The 21,057-nt window shown below is 36.5% G+C and overlaps 1 protein-coding gene across 8 annotated transcripts in view; it reads right to left on the bottom strand.

The window, feature by feature from the left end:
* Positions 1–388: 388 nt before the first annotated feature.
* Positions 389–21,057, bottom strand: part of MYBPC1 (myosin binding protein C1) — a 79,207-nt gene continuing 58,538 nt past the window's right edge. For 2 of the 8 annotated variants that reach the window (XM_035342090.1, XM_035342072.1), the window contains 11 exons: positions 20,658–20,792; positions 17,118–17,186; positions 16,905–16,946; positions 15,824–15,991; positions 15,258–15,346; positions 13,770–13,965; positions 12,827–12,966; positions 11,369–11,528; positions 9,934–10,070; positions 8,986–9,172; positions 4,081–4,981 (listed from right to left, as the gene is read on the bottom strand). In XM_035342090.1, coding sequence (XP_035197981.1) covers positions 4,815–4,981; positions 8,986–9,172; positions 9,934–10,070; positions 11,369–11,528; positions 12,827–12,966; positions 13,770–13,965; positions 15,258–15,346; positions 15,824–15,991; positions 16,905–16,946; positions 17,118–17,186; positions 20,658–20,792 — 1,490 coding nt within the window. In that variant the 3' untranslated portion in view covers positions 4,081–4,814. Of the gene's footprint in view, positions 1,159–3,440; positions 3,481–4,080; positions 4,982–8,985; positions 9,173–9,933; positions 10,071–11,368; positions 11,529–12,826; positions 12,967–13,769; positions 13,966–15,257; positions 15,347–15,823; positions 15,992–16,904; positions 16,947–17,117; positions 17,187–20,657; positions 20,793–21,057 lie in introns of those variants that run through there. The other 6 variants (XM_035342106.1, XM_035342081.1, XM_035342135.1 and 3 more) reach the window with 5 other exon arrangements.

Below are 21,057 nucleotides of genomic sequence, written 5' to 3' on the forward strand. Positions count from 1 at the left end.
TGTTAATTCTAACGCAAAAACACTGTTTCAGCAGTGGTGGTTCATAGTAACAAATTCATTTATTATTGCATAATTACTAACTGCTAGATGTTTGCTTGGAAATGTACTGACATCGAAAGATACTATCGGTACTACTGGTGTTAGTAGATTCTTGCTTTTATAGACCATAATTGAGGATCAATTGCTAGTCAGTAATCAAAAAAACTGTCTATAGGGCTGGAGTGAAAACAGGTACATAAGTGCCAGGATGATAGGAAGTGTCCCACTCAGTGTGGTGGGCTCAAGTTCTTGCTTTATGGTACTAGTAAATTAAATGAGAAATACAGTAGTATTTCTAAAAAAAAAAAAAAAAAAAAAAAAAAAAAAAAAAAAAGAAACAACAACGTGATAGGTCTTAAACACTTCATATTTATTGTACATTAAATAAAACAATTTCAGCTCAGTTGAGAGACTGATGGGCCGGATTTAGAAAATCAAAACTTCTAAAGGAAGGTATGTTCAGCTTAAGTGATCATTAAGTACATATGTATTCATTATATTATAGTAAAACTGTATTTTGTTAAACAATTCTCAAGTGAATAAGATACATTATCCAAGAGGTATGTATTCCAAGGGTCTTATTGCACAGCTACTGGCTAATCCATGTACTTTCAGTCTGACAGAAGTATGTTTTGTACCACCAAGTACCAACTCTGACCGCTTCCTCATGTTTATTATTACACAGCTTCTCCTCTTTCCTCATTAAAAAAACAAAAAAACACAAACACAATATCAAAGAGAAAACAAAGCCGAACATTACAAAGTGTGTTGTCTTCAGTTCATCTCATTTCAACCCCAAAGCAATCCATGCGTATTCTTTCTTTTCAGTAAGAGCAGGTAGGGAAAACAAAACAATAAATGAGAAAGATGGAAAAAAAAAAAAAAAAAAAGAAGAAGAAGAAGAAGAAGAAGAAAAAATCTGCAGCCACACATTTGTTCTGTCATTGCAAGAATTAAAATGCTGTAATTCTGGCTACCAGTTTGCAGGGTGGCAGCAGGGAGCACTGTGGTTGGACTCTCACTTCCCCTCAGTTTTGTCTGCCTGTACTTCACGCATATATGAATCGATGATATGCGGAGGCACTCCATCCATTAATAGTCTGAAGAATGAAAGTCCACCTACAAACAAGGGACAAGACAATTTTTCAGGTTGAAGATCCCTGGAGCAATAAATAGGTTTGTACCATTAATTTCTGGCTTAAGTGGCAAGGATTTAATCTGGCCCTATTGTATACCTCTCATTTTAAGATGGGATAAAATTCATCCCTGTTCAAAAGTCCGGCACAAGAATTAGCCATTATTTATTCACTGTATTACACAGAAGTTTCCTGTCCTCTTGCACAGGATGAATTTAATTTCGGCTAAGTCTCTGCTCACCACATAATAGTTTCACTGCAAGCGACCTTCCTGGATTTCCATTAGGCTGGGTGGAGCACAGTTGGAGATGGAAGTCAGCACAGAAGGAACAATGGAGAAAACACCTGATACCAAACATTCGTGGGGTACATGCAGAGACATTCAAATTCTTCTAGCATTGGGTCTTATGATGGTTTATAAGTATTTAGCAAAATATTTACTGCGTTGCTTGAAAGTAACAACTGGGATGACACATGTAAATATATACATGGAAAAAAATAGGATTTTAGATAGAGGTCCCTAAATTTAGACTGCAGAGAGAATTGGCAGAACTTGAAACTTTCATTTCCAGCAGAAGTATGAAGAATGATTTTGGATTCACTTGTGAATGAGAAACAGATGACATGAAATTAGCTTGCCTCTCTGAAAGCTCCGCTTACTGCTGGGGCTGCCCTGCTCACCAGCCAAGCCATACGTTGTGCTGAAGGGCATGGTGTCGGCATAGGGGAGCTTTCTCAGAGCTTGGAGCTGGTGATGGTTGATCTCAAAGCTGTGGGAGCTGAAGATTTGCTCCATGCTTGTGTCATCATTAACTGCAGCAGTGAATGCATGCTCACAAGACTCTCTTTGTTTTCTCTAGCCTTGCCCAAACTTTGTTTCCTGTCTCTAAAAAGAAACTTAAAAAAAATGTACTTTGCAGTTTTGTGGTGGTTAGCATCAATATTCACTGAAAAGTCAATTCAGAAGAAACATCCCCAGCCTTTTAGTTCCATAAGCTTAATTACTGTGGCTTAGCCACTGTGAGTAAAAAGCTGAACCAAACCTATTTTAAGTCGCTGCGCTAAAACAGAAACCTAGGCTTATAAGAAATCTAGAAGTACTCAATGATTTGTTTGATGTTCTGGAAAAATGGACAAGGCAAAAGACTTTTTAAGTAGGTTTAATAGTCTTTCACTGCCCAGAAAAAAATGTGCACATAGTGTCTAACACACTTGCTAGGGCACCCCAGATCCCGCTGATGTAGAATTAGTAATTTAATACAAAGCATCCGAACTGAAATTTCATACCATTTGAAAAAAAAATGTTATAGAAACCTGCAGCAGAAACTAAAAACATGGTATTTCTGTAAATTTCATTGAAATCAAATGATGTGGCAGAAACAATGGAAAAAAAAAGAGAGAAATATTTTGCTAAAAATAATAGAGTCTCTCCTTTCTCAAGAAGAAGGGTGGTATTAGTGGTAAGAGAGCAACATAACCATTGATATTTATTCCTTGTATAATTCTGTGTAGATATTATGTTCTGCAAGCTGCAAAATCACCCACTGATGACTGTACTTACCTTCTCAGCCTTTTCTGGAACACGCATACAGATTTAAAGCAAAAGTACATTGTCAGGATGAAGACATCACTGTCTGTGAATGCTTCAGCTAAATGCAACTGAGCTGATACTTACATACAGCATTTATCCTGAGTGCCGATTTTAGGTATTTATAACCTTTATTGACACAAGGATTAACCAATTAAGGTGCTATTAGTTACTAGTGATTATGAGACCGTACTGTCTCATTTAACAGTTGCATTGTTGCAAGACTCCCGAACTTAGATAGATGCACAATGCAGACAAAAAGATGCATGCTTTTTAGCATTCTTTTCAACTCATGTAGTGCAAATTGTGATATGAATCATTCATTTTTAAATGGAATTAAGTGTTGAATAAATATTGCATTTATGTAGAGGTATATTCCTATATGAAAATAACTGACTGTAAATGCAAAATGCGTTTTATTCATGCTAACTTGTGCTTGTGTTAAATTCCATTGAAACATGCACTAGTAGAAAGTAGTGGGAGGTACTACTAACCGGGATTACTGTAAGCAATCATTATACAAATCTGACTTTACATGCATTAAAACTATCAGGCTACTCATTTCAAAAAACATTTTCATTAAATGACGTAATGAAAATCATGCCATACTAGGCAAGACTTTGTATGACGTATAAACAGTCATAAGCTTCATATGCAAGTACCATATGAAAGCTTACCTTAGATGACAATATACATTCAAAAATCCTTACTGTGTAACTAAGGGAGAGAGAGAAAGAGAAGTAACAATTTAATCTCAAAAACAAAAGTAGAGAGAAAATGTTGAGTGAAATTATGCTTACGATTATGCCAAGATGATGTTTTAATCCTTAGTCATGTAAAATAATGTGGGAATTGAAACACATGGCGAGTAAAAGGTAGGGATCCAGTTCCACTTCAAAATTATCATTAATATGTAAAAGCTATATTAATATGTACAAGTAACTATAAATCTTGTAATTAGTCTACAGTATAGATGGTAACCAAATTATGCAAATGACATTTATTGTAATAGTTTCCAAATGTAGCTTCAAAGAAGCTAACACATATATATATATAGTATTTTCCACCAGGGGAAAAAAAAAAGCACACACGTAACACTGAAACATATATATATATGTCGAAACTCTGTAAGGCAAAATAATCAAGTACAGACTAATTACATACCTGTGTACTAAAGTATGTACTTTGTCACATATCCACATTTACATTACTTAAAACATGCCATTTACTCTATAGGAGTCTTTACCTTTAATTAAACATTTTGACTCTATAATACGTCCATATATATGTATATATAGAAGCACTCAGCTTTGTACCTATCGTAGTTACTTAAGAAAAATACCTTACTACTTCAAATACTGCAGGAACATTATCTAGCCTAATTTCTTAGCATATTTTAGTTTTGGAATAGTAAATTTGGATGTATAAAATACTGGAGACTACTTTCTGGGCATTTCTATCATTTTAACACTGCTCTGCTAATATTCTGGATTTGGGCAAGGTTGCAAGCAAATACATTTCTATTGAAATGACCAAATTCTCTGCCATTGTAATCCCAATGGACCCCAATTTAAAATAAACTGTAAAGGCAATGAAATAAAAATATATGTTTTTAACTATAAAATTTCCAATGATTTCAATTGGATCAGGATTTTTTCCCTAGATCCTGTAGTTTAAGTTCAGGCATAGATTATCATTCAGAGCAATAATTTGTAACCAAAACCAAATTTATAATAAAGAATGCCTTTTAAGCACAGCAAGTGGCTTTATGATACTTCTGATATTTCAGTAATTCTGAAAACTAACCAAGATCTGGTTTTTGAGATGCAAAATTCTGCCTCTTGGAAAGGTCTAAGTGTTCTGATCAATGATAGTCACAGTCATTAAATAATTCTTCATACGTACAAGTAGTTCTATGCCTAGTGGCATAGCAGAAGCATTGCTAAAATTTTTGTAACTCTGCTGTTAAATTCCTATATTCTTGATTAATTTGGCCTTCTTTGCTCATGTGACATAAACATTGTATGCCATGAGACACCAGCTAGTTTATTCTAAAAAAGCAAATAAATACACACTTTGCATGCAGAAAATGCATTTGAATGTGAAAAGAGAGGAAGGGAATGAGATGGAATGTCCAGAGGAGTATGCTTATTATAAACCTGGTTATTCCCCGCCAAGAAGAATGGTTCTCCTGGGTTAATTACTCCTTGATATATCACTGCAGAATTAGAATATTCATAGTGGTATTTATTCGCATTTGAAATTCTTCCAAGTTGACTTTAACACCATATTTCTCAATATTTCTCATACAGCATCTTCGCTACAATCAACCTATCAGTGATCACCAACCTTGATTTCACTCTTAAGATAGATATACTCCAAAAACATGTTTCATGATAAAAAAGCACAGTTCTTTAACTGCATCTTATCAGCTTCACTGAGGTCAATGAAAAGAAAACATTTCCTTACAATAAAGAGAGATTTATAGCCATATTTAAGGATCTACCTCAACAAACTTAGGACATACATTTTTTTATTTTCCTTAGTAAGATGAGTATGAAAAATATAAAATTTAGTTTATGCATCATCTTTCAAGAAAAAGGTAGAGTTACTCTTATCTCTAAGTTCTATTACATGACATTTTCAGCACAGTATATTTATGAAAAAGGCATTGTACATGCAACTGTACTGAGCAGCTTTCTTTAAGTTCACTCAGCAAAACTGAAAACAGAAGAGTGATGTAAATGCAGAACCTTTCTGAGGATGAAATAAGGACTTTTTATTATTATTAAACAACTATCATGAAAACATTCACGAAATAAGCATTACATTTAATAATGACTAGGAGTTTTAATTTGTCACCTGCAACACCATAAATAGAAAACTAGAAAACTGTAGCATATTGATAATACTCAGAATATCCATAGCTGCTCTGTTGGTCAAATACTATGCAAAATCCAAAATCCTAAACTGTTCTGTCAGTAATTCTTCCAGGATAATCCTAGAACTGAGCGCATATACATAGATACATATATATATATATGCATGATAAACTTCAGATCTCCAGCAACTCAGAAGTAGTTGGCTACAGCTTCTTTTCTCCATAATAAAGAAGATTTACTTACTGCAATGTATACTGTTGCATGGTATAGTGATCTTTAGCATGACTTACAACACCAGGATTTGTAATAATACCACTGTAGTTCATACATTCACCAGATACGTAGAGTTGCCTTGAGCCTGGTGATCCTATTCAGGCACCATTCAACAGTACCTCAACATTACAAATTCATACCCTGATTGTTACTTGCTGGACTAAAGCTGAACCAGTTTAAAGCTATACATATAAATGTGCACACACACACACTGCAATCCATTTCCAGTGAGTCAGAATCCATAACACTGTGCGTCATTGTGATGTGCAGTCATCCGAAGAGCCCTCCTAAATGAACAAACAGCCTGGGAAACTTAAGAGAAGGAGAGTTCAACACAAAAGTCAATAGAAAGTTGAAATAAGGTTCAATTATGTTTTTATGCTCCCGTCATTTAATACTCAATTGTATTTGTCTGTATCATATAGCAAACCCTGAGCCTAACTCCAGTTTGCCAAGCTACAGCTGCTGTCTGTGCTTAATCCTATTCCCTTGGAATTCATCAGTTGATGAATTCAGTCACGTTAAGAGCGTCAGCATTGAACACTTACAACAGATGTCCAGTGTCTAAACCCCGCAGATTGCTAATCTGAGCAGTCTTCAAACAGGACACTTAAAACAGTGGCCAACTTTCCTGCCAGAATGCAGAGACGAATCTCAGTGAGGTCAAGGAGTTGCAGCCCGAAGTGTTGCAGAGAGAAACACAGATCAAGCAGGCGTGGTGGGAAGTGGTACTACAGTAGGTGATGGTTGATATGAGACTGGGCTCCAAAACAAATTTAACTAGGGAAAGTGGGATTTTAGGTTTATCAAGTAGCCTGTCACATAGCTAAGAAAAGAGAAAGAACACATAGCCCAGGTGGGATGTTGAATAGCAGACTGCATTTTGGAGGACTTCCTTCAGATGTGATCCAAACCAAAACACTGTAGAATAAAATGTTCTGAGGAAGATGTAGCATAGAATTCCATTTTTTTTTCAGTTGATCTTTTCAAGAAAGGAGGAAAAAAAATGAGATATTTATAGAAATGTCTATGCTACAAACATATTGCCATCAATAAGTTTTACTTAAAAGATAGGAAGGATGGACTAAATTTTGTCTACAGGGAATATTTCTTACAGCCTCATTCTCACTGTAGCAATCAGTGTTGGTAGGTTCAACTACAACCCTGAGATGCGGTGCCAGAGCAAGTGAGACTGTAGGATGTACTGCAACCAGATGATAGGATGACTACTGCAGCCCTTGGGACATGATACCATGCTCATGCATCTATCCAAGGTTTCCTCTGGGATAAATGATTGGAGGGATGCTTGAATTTAACTGAGGTGCTAGGGTGTGTTGACAGTTTTAAGAGGTGACTTAAAATGACAGAGCTCGAAGCAATCTTGAGATATCATTTAGTGCATACCATAACCCTAACAATAAATTTTACTGCTGTCATTCCTCTAAGCTGCTCTTAAAGGCTCATAGTACCTAAAGCTCTACAACCTCTACAGGAATTCTCACACTTCACTACTCTCAGTGTTATCTGCCCTAAATATTTGTTGCCATGTTGACATGTATATATATATATGTATATATATATACATGTATATATACATACAGTCCCCAAAGGACCATCCAAAAATAAAAATAAAAAAATAAAAAATCATCAGATCATGTATCTGAGAGCATTGTCCAAACACTAGAAAGCCTGATGGAATAGCAGAACTAACTTGGCCTTTGCCTTTCAGTTTAAAAAATAAATAAATAGATGAAGCAACTTTCTCAGGTGATGAGGTCCTCTGCTATGCTGTGAGCTAGAAAGTTTGCTTGTGATCATAGAAAAGACTCATACATCCAAGATGTGTACATTACCTTTTAAAGACAACAACTTAAGAATAAGTTGTAACAGTTAAGAAACATGATATTACACATACTTCCATTATCTTAGTTAAATGTTCAAATTCATAGACCCAGCATTTATTGAAATGGCTTCTTGCTAGCAAATTTGAGCTGTGGGACAGGATACATCAGAAAATGGAAACTGAAATCTAAAATAAACACAATGCAATGCATAAGGATGTTAAATAGTATGGCTTTCTTTACAGACAGGAATGATGGCAATAATAAACTCAGGCTGATATTCAGATAGCCTAAATTCTCTCTACAATCCTGACTGAGACACTTTTTATTGGCTGGCTTTAGGCAGCTTTCCTTCCTTATAACCTCAACCTTCCATGAAGCAAAAGCCTTTGGTGCAAGTTAGTCCAATTAAATATGACCCCATCTGTCCCTAGAAAGTCGTTTTCTGAAAAATAAAGACTTAAGATTATTCATTAGTAGTCCAATACGAATCTTACTGCCATTCATGGTATCCCAGACAATGCCAAATCTCTTGGAATTCATAAGAATATATCTATCAGTCAAAATAAAGATTTGTCTTCAGTGGTAAAGGTCTGACCTACTTTTTTTTCCCTTCCCCATGCTTGAAAAATTCAATTTTAAATGTTTTGCTCCTAAGGCAAATACTGCAATTATATCAACTATCTTGTGTCCTTGAGAACAGTATTGTTTTTTTCTTACATGGTTTTGCTAACAAACTACATTAAGAATTTTCCTTTGGAAAAAAATGTTTTTGTTTAATACATCATTTTAAAGCAGACAAAACTGCCATTTCCTTTAGAGATCTGTATCTTATTTATCTTATTCAAGATGATTTTTTAGTGTCTTTTCAAAGAGCTCTGTGGCTGAGTCTTACTTGACTTTATCAGGTAAGTGTCAGAGCTTTGAGCTGTATTTTAACATTGAGTCACTTGTGAAAAAGTCCTTGCAAACACTGAGTGTATGAGTTGGGGTGTGGAAAAATAACCATAAATAAACAAATAAATGATGCAGTACAAGCACAAAACAGCCCTCAGAGAGAAAACAAAACTACCAATGTAGTTTATTCTGTATTAATGCCAATTTATTATTTTCACCTGTGGAACAAAAAAATGTTAAAACTCCCTTTTGCCTTGCATACTTGTTGTGTCTCTTGTGAAGAATTTGTTCAAAGAAACAGTGCTTTTGCAATGATTTAAAACTCTTACCTTTTACTTCCAGTTTGCAATCAACTTCTGCCTCTCCAAGTTCATTGACTGCTCGGCAGGTGTAAGTGCCTCCGTCATATGGACTGGGTTTGCGGATCTCCAAGGTACAGACACCTTGGTTGCTGAACATTCTGTACCTTGGGTCATTCATTATAATGACTTTGTTTTTCAGCCAGGTTATTTTGGGCTGTGGTAAAAACAAACGAAAACCCACATGCACAAATCTATGAAAGGAAATATTTTTACCTTTCTTTGTGGTGTTCTGTTAAAGCTGAATAATCCAGAAATGATGCAAAATAGATAAAACAGTCATAGAAAATAAATAATGGGTAACTCAAACAAACATGGGCTACATTCTGCCTTTGTTTTAAAGCATGTGTTTTCAGTGCAGTTTCGATCACATCATTAAAGTCATAAATATAAGCCTGTTACCGATATAACGGATGCTGTGTAATAATAGCAAACACCTCAGCCATATATTTTGACTTCCAATTAGTCTAAGTCAATAAGTAAAGGATGTTTTTAACTGCAGTTTACAGAAGGAACAGACAGAAACTGTGAAGAGTGGATGAAAACGCTCTAGAGTTCCCATTTTACTAGATCAATCAATCATATCAGAAAATAAATCTCAAAAAGGCAAAACTCAAACTGGGAGACAATGCATCTGAGAACCAATGTGGTATTCCCAGAGTATTTTTGCAATGCACTTACTTAAAGCATAATTAGCTTTTTATAGAATAATTATAGCTTTATTTTAGTAACAACCTTTACTATCATCAGTTTTGGTCCCTGTACAGCCCAGCCTTTTCCTGAAGTTTTGTCCTTTCCATGGGTTAGTCTTTTTTTTTTTTTCTTTTTTTTTTTTTTTTTTTTTTTTTTTCTATGCTTTAGAGCCAAATTAGATTAACTTTCTCTGTGTTAACAGATATTGCTGTGGGCTTGCTGTACCTTGGGGTTGCCCCGAACACTGCAGTTCAAAGTAGCGTTGTAACCAGCTACGGCATACGTGTTAATGAGAGGCTGGGTAAACAGTGGTCGTTCACTGAAGTCAAAATCATCGTAAACTGGGTATTTGTAGACTTTACCTATGAAAGGAAAACAGTACATTTATAAAGATGAGTGTTGTAGTGTAGCTAAATACCCAAGCATCTTAAAAACTCTAGAAAGTCTGCCTGTCCTGATGCCAGGAACCAGCCTGCCATAGTAATTGAACTCATATGGGAGGCTGGAAGGCGGCCTGGGAAGTGACAATTGCCCGTGGTCATGCTGTAGGATTGAGGTCTGAGGGCTTGTCTGTCTCATTAGTAGGTGGTGTAAGAAATAATACACATATATTCAATTTCTTTGCCTGACTGACCTATGTATTACAAAACAGCATGGGTCCTCTCTGCTGCACTGCAGAATGCCTGCCTCGACACTGTGTGTCTCAGTGTGTTCACTCTGCTGCCAATTGCTTTTCACAGTTTGCTCTGATCTGACTGGCTCCATATCTGAAAATCCATCTGCTTCATGCAGTCCACTAACAATACAGATGCCCTCATGGATGCTGTTTCTGTGCAAGGAAAGTCTGGTAGTAAAACCCAGTTTCCCACTGACAATTTATCCCTGCTCTGTAATGCAGATTAACATCAGTAAATAACTTTTGCCCATAAACTACGCTGGCATTTAAACCAGCTGGACAGATTAACATCTATTCCTGCCCACAGCCAACACTAAACATCTTTTTTTCAAAAAAAGATGTTGGTATGGGTTGTCTGTCCTCTGCATCATGGCAGTCATGTACTCGCTTCAGACAAACAGAACTGATCTGGTTTGATTTTCTTCTGCTAAGCCCCCCATTTGTGGAATTTCCCTTCCATAAAAGGGCAGTTAGATGATATATGTATTTATTTAACGTTTAAATTGCCATTCCAAGCTGACAATTTCTGAAATGTCAGGACTTCTGACAGCAGAGATTCAGTTTTTCCAGCTCCACCTGCAAGAGATGTGAAGCAGGCAGTTAAGCTTAACTGTTGGATCCTGCCCCCTGAAATGGACTGGAACATTTGCACAGTTGGAGCTGAGTCTCCACTGGGAGGCAGCGGCCTACTGCTGCTAAACAGAGCTTTGCTCCTCTTCCAGCTCAGTGACTTAACTCTGCCAGTGGTGACACGAGTATGATGTCCAAGAAAGTGACAGAGTATGGAAGAAATATCCCACTTGGTTAAAACAACAACAAAACTAACACACACACACAAAACTGTTAACTATATGGACAAACAAAAAAGTCCTAAGATGCAATGTACTAGCTGTTGCTTGTACCTGATTGGCCTTTACCTTTAATATCTTTCCAGACTCTGAACACACCCCAACCCTTTTGATAAGGAAAGGCTAATTAGCTAACCATCTTTTGCAATCAGAGCACTCTCTTTGGTCATTGTTGCATCCTCGCTGAGGCCACACATGTTTTCAGCGAAGATCCGGAAGTAGTACTCGTTTCCTATGACGAGCTCATTAATGGTGGCACTGGTGCGGTGGTAGTGCTCGATTACCGTGAACCATTCCTGAAACACACAAACACAGAGGCTAAGCTTCCCTGCAGCACACTACACTTCTAACCCAGACACTGTTTGGAAGGACCATCAACCTGGTGGGTGTAAGATTTTCTTTTAATGGATGTCAATGAGTACTAATTTTGTGAAGCTGACGGTAATTAACTATTCCATCCGATGTGAGTGATAACAAGAATATCACAGAGTTCAACACTGAGCAGTGAAGGCCAAATGGGCAGTGAATACTACTGAATGGTTATGCTCTGTTAGCTGGAAGGGTTCATTTTAGGAAACCTAATATTACAAAGGTTGTCCTGTGCAAATAGATGCAAGTTCCTTCATTCCTCTTCCACGCTACTGACAGAGAAAATACTGCAGTGGACAAAAAAACCTTCAGATGGGGAAAAGCCCTCCACAGTGACTTATGCTCATACGAGGACAAAACATTTATCTATTCCCTTTTCCACAAGCTGAACATTCACGAGAAATATAATTTCATCCAGGTTTTTCTGGAGCAAAAGGCATATCTTAAGGCTCAGATTTTTCTAGTCACTCTACAGAGACCACCTCATATTACAATTCAAGGAGAAAGAAAAAAAAAAAAATGAAGAATGGGGAGGAAAACAGAGATATACGAGGAATTAATTGATCAAACTATGAAGCAGATCAACATAATGAATTTTGGGGGTGTGGGCAAAATGGTTCCCTTAGAAAATGCCCAAAATAACATCCTAGATTTCCAGTGTTTAAATTTGCAATAGGTGTTAAATGTAAAAATCTACCATCTTTTAAGGAAGTATAAAATTCATGTTAGTTTAATGAAAATAATAGAAATCTCTATATTGCTCTTTTTGTCTCTAAATCTCAAAGCGGTTTACAAATTACATTGCACAATTTTGCCATGGGTTGTAAGGAGTGGTAGTGACTAACACAATGTGCCATTACAAGTTTGAAATCAATAGTCCTACATTTTGAGTGTAGTAGCAACCTGCTGCCTTCAGAATTAATGTTTTTAGGTTTTATTCTTGTACTGAGACAAAGGGGGGGAGGGAGGGACGGAATGCAGAATAACTTCTCTCTAATCCACCTGTCCTTTCCTGTTTAGTACTCCTCTTTACATCATCTGAAAACATTTCAATTTCTAGGTTTTAGAGATGGCATTCTTAGAATTTTTAAGTATTCCTTGAAGATTTTCTGAACATTGACCAATCAATGATTTGTCCACCTACAATAATTTAGCATGTAATGCTTTTTATTTTAAAAAGAAGAGCTTCATAAGTACATCAGCCTTTTAAGTACTTACTACTTACCATACTCTTCTTATCTGCTTTTTGAATAGTGTACCCAGTAATGGCAGCATTGCCATCATCTTTTGGTGGCTTCCATGATAAATTTACATTCTCTCCCCAGACGTCCTCAATAGTTACAATTTCTGGTGGGCCGGGGCGATCTGTAATGAAAATATGGGAGATGACATTTTCCATTATATTTGTTTTCTCTCTCTGCTTCCTACACACCTTCCACTTTGTTGCTCTCTCTTTCCTACACACACCTTTCACTTTATTTTCTTTCTCTCTTTCTTACACATGAATATGCCAAACGCAATGTCCAAAGAATGATGAGGCTGCAAAATAAAACTTTCAACAGTTAATCCATGTCAGAATCACAAAAAACCTAACTGGACCACTTTGTGAGTATGGTTGACAAGGCACATATGCTCTTTAGTTGCAGAAGGACATGATATTTTGAAAAAGTGATAAGCTGTTTGAAAAAGTGTTCTTAAAACGGGTAGTGTCAGACAATCAGGCTTTGCTACCAGATTTGCCTGTTATGTAAAGAAATAGGTTAGTAAGAATTAAAAGTAAATGTGTTCTCTTGTCTTTCTTTCCTGCCTACATATAGTTTCAACATTTAGGATTTCCTTCATGTTACACTTACTACAAACTTACAATGAATTTACTACCATTTCCATTTATGGCTACCACTCAGCAGGAAAAGGCTTGCATTCTGGATAAACAAGAACATGAAAAGCAAAACAGTGAAAAAAAAAAAAAAAAAAAAAAAAGAGAGACTGTCATGTTCAAATGAGCACCTGCCATTTTGTAGGAAGGTTTACTTAGAGACTGCAAGTCTTTAGCTAACTAATTGGATGTAGAGAAAGATGCTCTCTTGGGATTCCTGTTTTCCTATAGCCTTGGAATGGCTAGAGTCTGCTTCTCTGGCATGCATGTATTTCTGTTTCTGAAAACATACCAACAATTTGAATATCTATTGTAGCTTTGTCCTCCAAGTTCTCTACTTCCACTTTCATGTCATATTCTCCAGAGTGGCTCCTTTCTGCCTTTCGGATGAAGATGATTGTATCATTTTCAGTGTTGCGGATGTTGATTTGGTTCTTGTCTATTGGAGAACCATTTTTCTGCCATGATACTTTTGCCCTTGGCCTTCCCTATAAGAAGCCAGGAAACAATTTATGTATGCTTTTAGGAAAGAAAAGAGTGTAAGTCCTAAAGGGACTTAAAAAACTGTCCTGAAAGGAGCAGAGAAAATTAATTTTAAAATAATACAGCATTTAAGATGCAATCTCAGTAATTTAACTCAAATGCATTTCTTCCTCCCGCCTCCCCAGGAGAACAAAATATTTGCATATTCTGGCTAAACTGGACAATTATTTATTTTGAAAAGAAAAAAGGTTAAAAGTCAGAAAATACACCACAAAATATTTCACCTTCTGGAAGTGCCTACATTCTCTATATTGCTAGTGAAAGAGGACCTAAGTAGTGAACTAATGCTGCAGGGATCCTGAACTCTCTTCTTCCACTGCAAAAGCAGTTGGAATAGTTGATCCTGAACTCTCTTCTTCCACTGCAAAAGCAGTTGGAATAGTTGTTAGGTAGACCAGCTTGAAATCTTTTGGGGGGATGTGTGTACATTTTTGGCATGGTAGTGCCCAGTTTATGTACTTAAATAGGAGTAAATTCCACCTGCTTTGCCACCAGATTTGCCTTCCAGAGGAAAATTATTTACAAATGCTGTTCAAAAGGGTACTCTTACCCCTTTTTGAATGCCTTGTCTTAGAGAACAGAATAACCATAAAATATTCCTTTAACTTCTCTCTCAAGCAGTGTATCTTGTACTGTATTGCTGATCAAGATTTTACTAGGCTTTTGACAGCCTGGTAGAAGCCAGTATCTGTGTGAAGAGAAGACATTCAACTGCAATTTTTTTATTCAGAAGAATAAGGACTCTGCGGATAGAGAGGCACTAACTGTTGGGAGAGGTGCTATATCCTTGCAAATGGACATATTATTGGTGTGATCTCAATGACTTAAAAATTGCAGTTTCTATCAGAGACAATGAAATTCTGCCCACTCTTCACCTCTCAAGAACACCCAGTGATCAAATGTTACAGTCACAGTCATGATACCATACCTAATTACTGCCAATGTAGTCATTTTGCATTGTGCTAGTGATTATTTCACATGCAATGTCTACCAGAGGATCTATAAGTGTTCTATGGATGACAGATGATGAATCATTCAGTCTAAGCTAGTTACCCAATTCAGTAATTGGCTTAACATCACTTCTTTGAGACATCAAAACAAGCACCTGTGTACATCTGTGCGTGTCCACATCTGCTTTATTAACTCACTGGCCTACCAAAGTTATATGGAAAAAAGTTAAAAAGCAGCAACATAAGAAAAATGAGTCTTGAGTAATTTCCTCAGTGAAAGTTCTTACCTGGAAAGGAATCACAAGATTCACAGTTTCTCCAACCCTTCGAGTATAGGTCTGTTTTAAGTGTCTTGGTAGGCGAATTTTTGGAGGTTCTGAAAAAAAGAACAAAAGCTTATGTTTGACGTTTATCCTCTTTTCTAACTGATGCAGTACTGGTAGGCATCACTATAAACAGAACTATGTGGTCTACAATTCCCAAAAGTGACCACTAAGTGTGGTATCTTAAATATCTTTTTTCCTCAACATTACGTTCAGTACACCACTGTAACACAATTCTTTGGTGGTAGGAGTAGGTGGGATACTTAGTGCAACTTTAAAAAGGAATATTAAATACAAGTTCTGCAGAAAAAGCCTTGAAAGCCTGAACCATACGGGCTCAGAAAGAAAGAAAGAAATAAAAAGAATTACAAATATTTTTAAAGACAGTTGCATGATTTCTAGCCACTGCAAAATCACTTTGTAAGGCCACATAATCAGCTTCCAACTACAAGTAAGTATTATCCTTAAAAACAGAACTAAATATGGAAGCAGAGTATATCTGTGGGTGGGAATAGGCAGAAGGATCTTACCTACAACTTCCTTGACTAAGATAGGCTGTGGGTGGTACCTAGGCTCACTTTCACCTGCAGCATTCACAGCTTTTACTCTCACGAGGATTTTTGAGCCAGTCGGCAGACCATTGATTGTAAACCTTGTTTTGTCTGTCAGTTCTGGGTTAGCCACGATCCATTCATCAGCTAGTTTAGGGAAAAGAGGAGGGGAGGACGAACCAAAAGAAGAGGGAATTATAAATATATCCAGTGTACCAATGAGGAAAATTACAGAAAGATAATTGACTCATTATATACCAATGAATCCATCTTTTTTTCTTCTAATTAGGCTAAAATGTTATACTGATCCACTTCTTTTATATAGAAAATGTTTCAAACTTTAATGTATTTCTGACAGTTATATATTTTCATTTAGAGAAATAAATATTTTCAGAATGTTTCTATCACTTAATTGTACCAGAGAGAAAACTGATTTGTGTTTAAATTCAACTGATAGAAAACAAGGGGCACATAGAATATATTTCCAAAAGCACTCAGCATTGATTTAACAACTTTCTTGGAGAGAAATGGGCTTTTCAGTTTGTTTCAGTATCACAATTAAACCAGTACTGAGTAGTCTTGAAAATACTACTGAGAGTGCAGGGAACAGAGAAGCACAGAGTATTTACACCTTGCAATGACATGCCATCTCTCCTGGTGCCTTTATAAGAACTCTGTATGAAAGTTATTCACATAATGAATAATGATGTATCGATATAAATGACATATGACATAATGACAACATTCTTAGACTTTTATCCTAACCCTAAGCGGTCACACAATCACTCCATATGATTACACAACGGTACAGTCTCTCAGACAGTTTCAATACAAATGATTCTTTTCCACCCTGTCCTGCAAACATAGATTGCTACATTGCTAACACCTTGACCTTTGGAGTCAGATTTACGCAGTAGCAAGTCATTTTCAATACCTTCCACATCTTATAAAGATAGTACTATAACACTGCCATAAAAGACAAGAGAACTATTATAAGATAAAGTGCCCTGCAGACTTAGCACACAACACCGTGGAACATTTTCATAAGTGTATGTCTTACTTTTAGGAATTAAGTTCTCCTTCAAGCTGCTTCTTTCAGGTTCTAGCAGAAGAGGATTGCAATCATTGACTGTTTCCTGAACACCTCCCCCTCCCCTTTATACATGTTCTGCTGCAAATTCTAAGAGTACATGTACTCTCAGAAAAATCTTTAATTTTATAAAGAGAATTTTTTGTTTATTAAAGAAGTTTTAAATCCTTTTTGGTACTGTACCTTCCAGGTTAAAAGGTGGCTCCAACAATTCCTCAGACAGATCTGTCGATATACCTTGTGAGAATCCATCTTTAAAATTAATCAGAGACACCCACTTTCACACAGATGGAGCATTTTGTCAGTGGTTAGCAATTCCTGTTAGTAAGTATGCAAAGATAGATGCTGGACTTTAAAGATTTAGAGAACCTGTACTTAGGGAGTCTGCAGGTAGAAAAGAGGTAGGAAGGGGGCATCTAGATCAAGAACAGTTATGCAGGATGCTCACAGGAAAAGTAAAGGATAAAGAAAGAGAAGGAGATGAAGTTGTTTTTTCTTTGAGCCTGATCACAGCCCTGGACAGATGAAAAACAGAGATGAAAGGAACACTTGGGAGAGAGAAATTAAACAAAATGATGATGGGAGGAAGTGTAGGTGGAGAAGAAAACACATCATAGAAGAGAGAAGAAATTCAGAGGATAATTTTGAGAAAGAGAGACAGAAAAAAGAAGTCTTGGGGTAAAAAAAAAAAAAAAAAAAAAAAGATTGGGAGAAAAGAGAAAAAAAAAACAAAAAAAAGAAAAAAAAGAAAAAAAAATAAACAAGGCCAAAGTCATGAATAATGACAAATACGACGTAATCACTAAGGCTTTATTTCCTGGTCAAAGCTATCGCTGCCCTGGATTTCCTGGAAGTCTGGACTTGGCCATTATCAGGACAGTAAAAATCCTATTTAAGTGTCTGTACCTGCTCCTGGATGGGTACCCTGGCAAATATCTCAGCCAACAGAGACTCTCTGAAATGCCTATTTAAGAGCAATGAAAACAGATGATTTGCAGGTACAATAGCCCTTTAAAGGCAGATAAACATAGTGTCCCAGGGAGAATTATGCTATCTTTGAAATATCACAGAAGAACCACTAAGCAGTGTATGTTACTGAGAACTGACTTCTCCAATATTAAAAAGATGTGGTCTACTAAACATTGCCAAAACAAGAGTGTAAACCAGCCCTGGAAAGGGAAGTTCTTTATTATCATATTTATTATCATAACCTGTTATTCATCCCTATGTAATGCTAGATACTCATGATGAGACTCCTGTTCAGTAATACACAGAGCTGCCAAACATGTTACCACAGTTAATGAATTCCAAGAGTCCACCATGCTGATTACTTTATGAGATTCAGACTAAATGGAAATACCAATTTTCACGAAGCCAAACTGATGCTTATGGTACATATATCTTCTAAATTATGATTATATGTACATATTGTCTTCCTATTTTCAGCTTGTGATTTCTCCTAATGATTGCTATGATAAGGTAAACTCCAAAAAGCCTTCTTTAAAGCTACATCAGTGAAGGAAGGAATGAAGAAGGCAAAGACAAATGAGTTTACAAACAAAGAACTAAAAGAAAATTACAGCAGAATGAATATAGACAGTTTTAAAGAGTATCTTGAAATTAAAAAGTTATTGAACAGCATAGAAGATATTAGTCCAAATGAGAACAGGCACTGAAAGGACTGAGAAAAGGAGGCACTGAAATATTGCAAGAAGGAAAAAAGAATTGAACATAGAGAAAAGGATGTATATTTCAATAATACAACTTTTCTTATTGTTATTTTCTACTAAGCTTGCTTCTTCCTAGCCATTTTCATAATACATATACATAAATTTCAATTGTGTATATATAGATATATATGAATATATCTATATATTCATAGGAGGCATATATAGATACACACAAACACTCAAAAATCTATGTAAAATACACTGTACCCATTGTATTTTAACTGAGGTAGGTAACAATAAAATGACATTCTTGACTGCAATTTTGTTGCATTTTATATATTTTAAACCTATTTGAAAAATAAAATGTAAAGAATTTGTCCCATTCATTAGGTATACTGTGACCTTCTAACAGTCCTTAAAAGGTAGATTTTGAAGATTCCTCTAAACACCCTAATTTGCATTAGCATGTATATATTTCTTATCCTCTCTTTTTGTCTTATTTACCAATTAAGGTATTGTCATGTCAAGGGTCATATGACTGTAACATATTACAAACACTTTTAATTCTCCTCTACCATCCTACAAATGTTAAATGAAGCATAATATACAACGTACACCAAAGGGCAGTTCCCTTTATACCTGTACACATCTTGCTTGCATGAAGGAAACATTATAGGAATGCTGCATTGTGAGCTTAGATTGCATGCTTACTCTTTCTGAGCTGTTCCCGCAGCTCCCTCCCAATACACAAGGAAAACCCTTCCTACCATTCCAGCTGTGTCTGCCTTCAGGTAATCTTCTCCAAACCTTTGAGCTTCTTGCAGTCTGTTCCTGTTCCTTAAAGATATTCATCTCAATACTACAAGATGCTGAGTGGTCCTGAGAAAAGCCGGTGGTCCTTCACTCCCTTCCCACTCGCCTGAGGGCACTCTGCTCCTGTGGTATCTGACCACTTTTGTAAACTATTGTTTTCCTGGATTGACTGAATCTGAAACACGTGACATCGTGCATGACAAGTTCTCTACCTCTCATCTCCAGGCTGTGGATTGTATTCATGAAATGCTTTCATTGAAATAGATGTCGTTATGAAAAAACACGTCCAGCTTGTCTCTTGATTTGCAACACAGTGAAGAGTAGCAGCTAGCAGAACCGAACATAACAGAGTCCCATTCATCCAATCATACAACACTGCTGGAATCCCATTGTCTGGCATTTGCTCACACAGCCTATTTGGTACTTGCTCATGAGTTGGTTGACTTTACTTTTTGAAAACAGACTTAATCTGATGACAAATCAGAATAGAATCTATTGAAAAATGCTAAACTGGTGCTGCTTGGTCACCAAAGCCTCTGGTTGTAAAACATAGGCTATGTTCGCCTATTCCTTTCTATTTCACTCTTATAAATTTATTTTGTTTCTTACATCTTTATCATTCTGCTTCAGTTCTGTATAGCTTTAAGACTTAGATGGACATAGTTAAAGATCTTGTATATAACTAGCCTGAAATGTTGGGGAAATTTAAATCCACACATGAACTTTGCATGCCCAGATAATTTATACAGCCAGATGTTGGGAAGGCTGTCCATCCTCAGTATTGTAAACTGGCACTTGAAGTAGCTAATCACTAATATGTCAAGATAGGGATTACCACACTGAGGAAATCCTGTCCCTAAATCCTGGCCAACGTGCACATTCTTTGGGTCATACTTATTTTCATTTATTATTTCCCATCCATCCATTCACCCATCCAACCACTCACTTTCTTGCTTCCGCTTTTCATTCTTCTGGAAGACAAAAGAGATTGCCATGGTACTTGCTACACTGCAACAGATTATATAGTTTTTGATTTGGAGTTCATATCAGATGTAAAATGGGTCGAACTACAATAGCAGGTGGGATCTGGAATACAACCTAAAGAGAAACCTAAACTGCTGGAGGTTTCTGACTGATTAATCTCTGCCTTGAAGTGAGAGCAGTAGACGCTTGTAGAGAAAACAATGGAGATCTCACCTATTTTCACTATGAGTAATATACCACAGTCATTGTCACTTACTTCCTTCAAAGCAGTACTCTACAACATAGCCATCTAAACCTGCTGCTCCAATGTGGTCTGGTGGCCTCCATTTCATTGTAACTGAGGTATCAGTTACTCCATCCACTGCCAGAAGAGTTGGTGGACTGGTAACAGCTGAAACAAATTAGTAGTGAAGAGAAGGCAGAAAAATATATTACTATAAAAGTTCACATTTTTGGTGTTTTCCTCAAATTTAGCATCATCAAGCTGTCAGACAACAGGCTAAATCCTGCCTACCAGGCATTTCCAATCATCCTAGCACTTCTCTCCCAGTTAGGAGAAAAACAAGGAGAAGCAGATACCTCATTCTGTATCTGCTGGCAGCCTAACCCAAAGAGCAGTGAAGGGTATTGTAGAGACATTTTGAGTAGCATATTCC

Source organism: Oxyura jamaicensis, chromosome 1, assembly GCF_011077185.1.
Source record: "Oxyura jamaicensis isolate SHBP4307 breed ruddy duck chromosome 1, BPBGC_Ojam_1.0, whole genome shotgun sequence".
Taxonomy (NCBI): Eukaryota; Metazoa; Chordata; class Aves; order Anseriformes; family Anatidae; genus Oxyura; species Oxyura jamaicensis.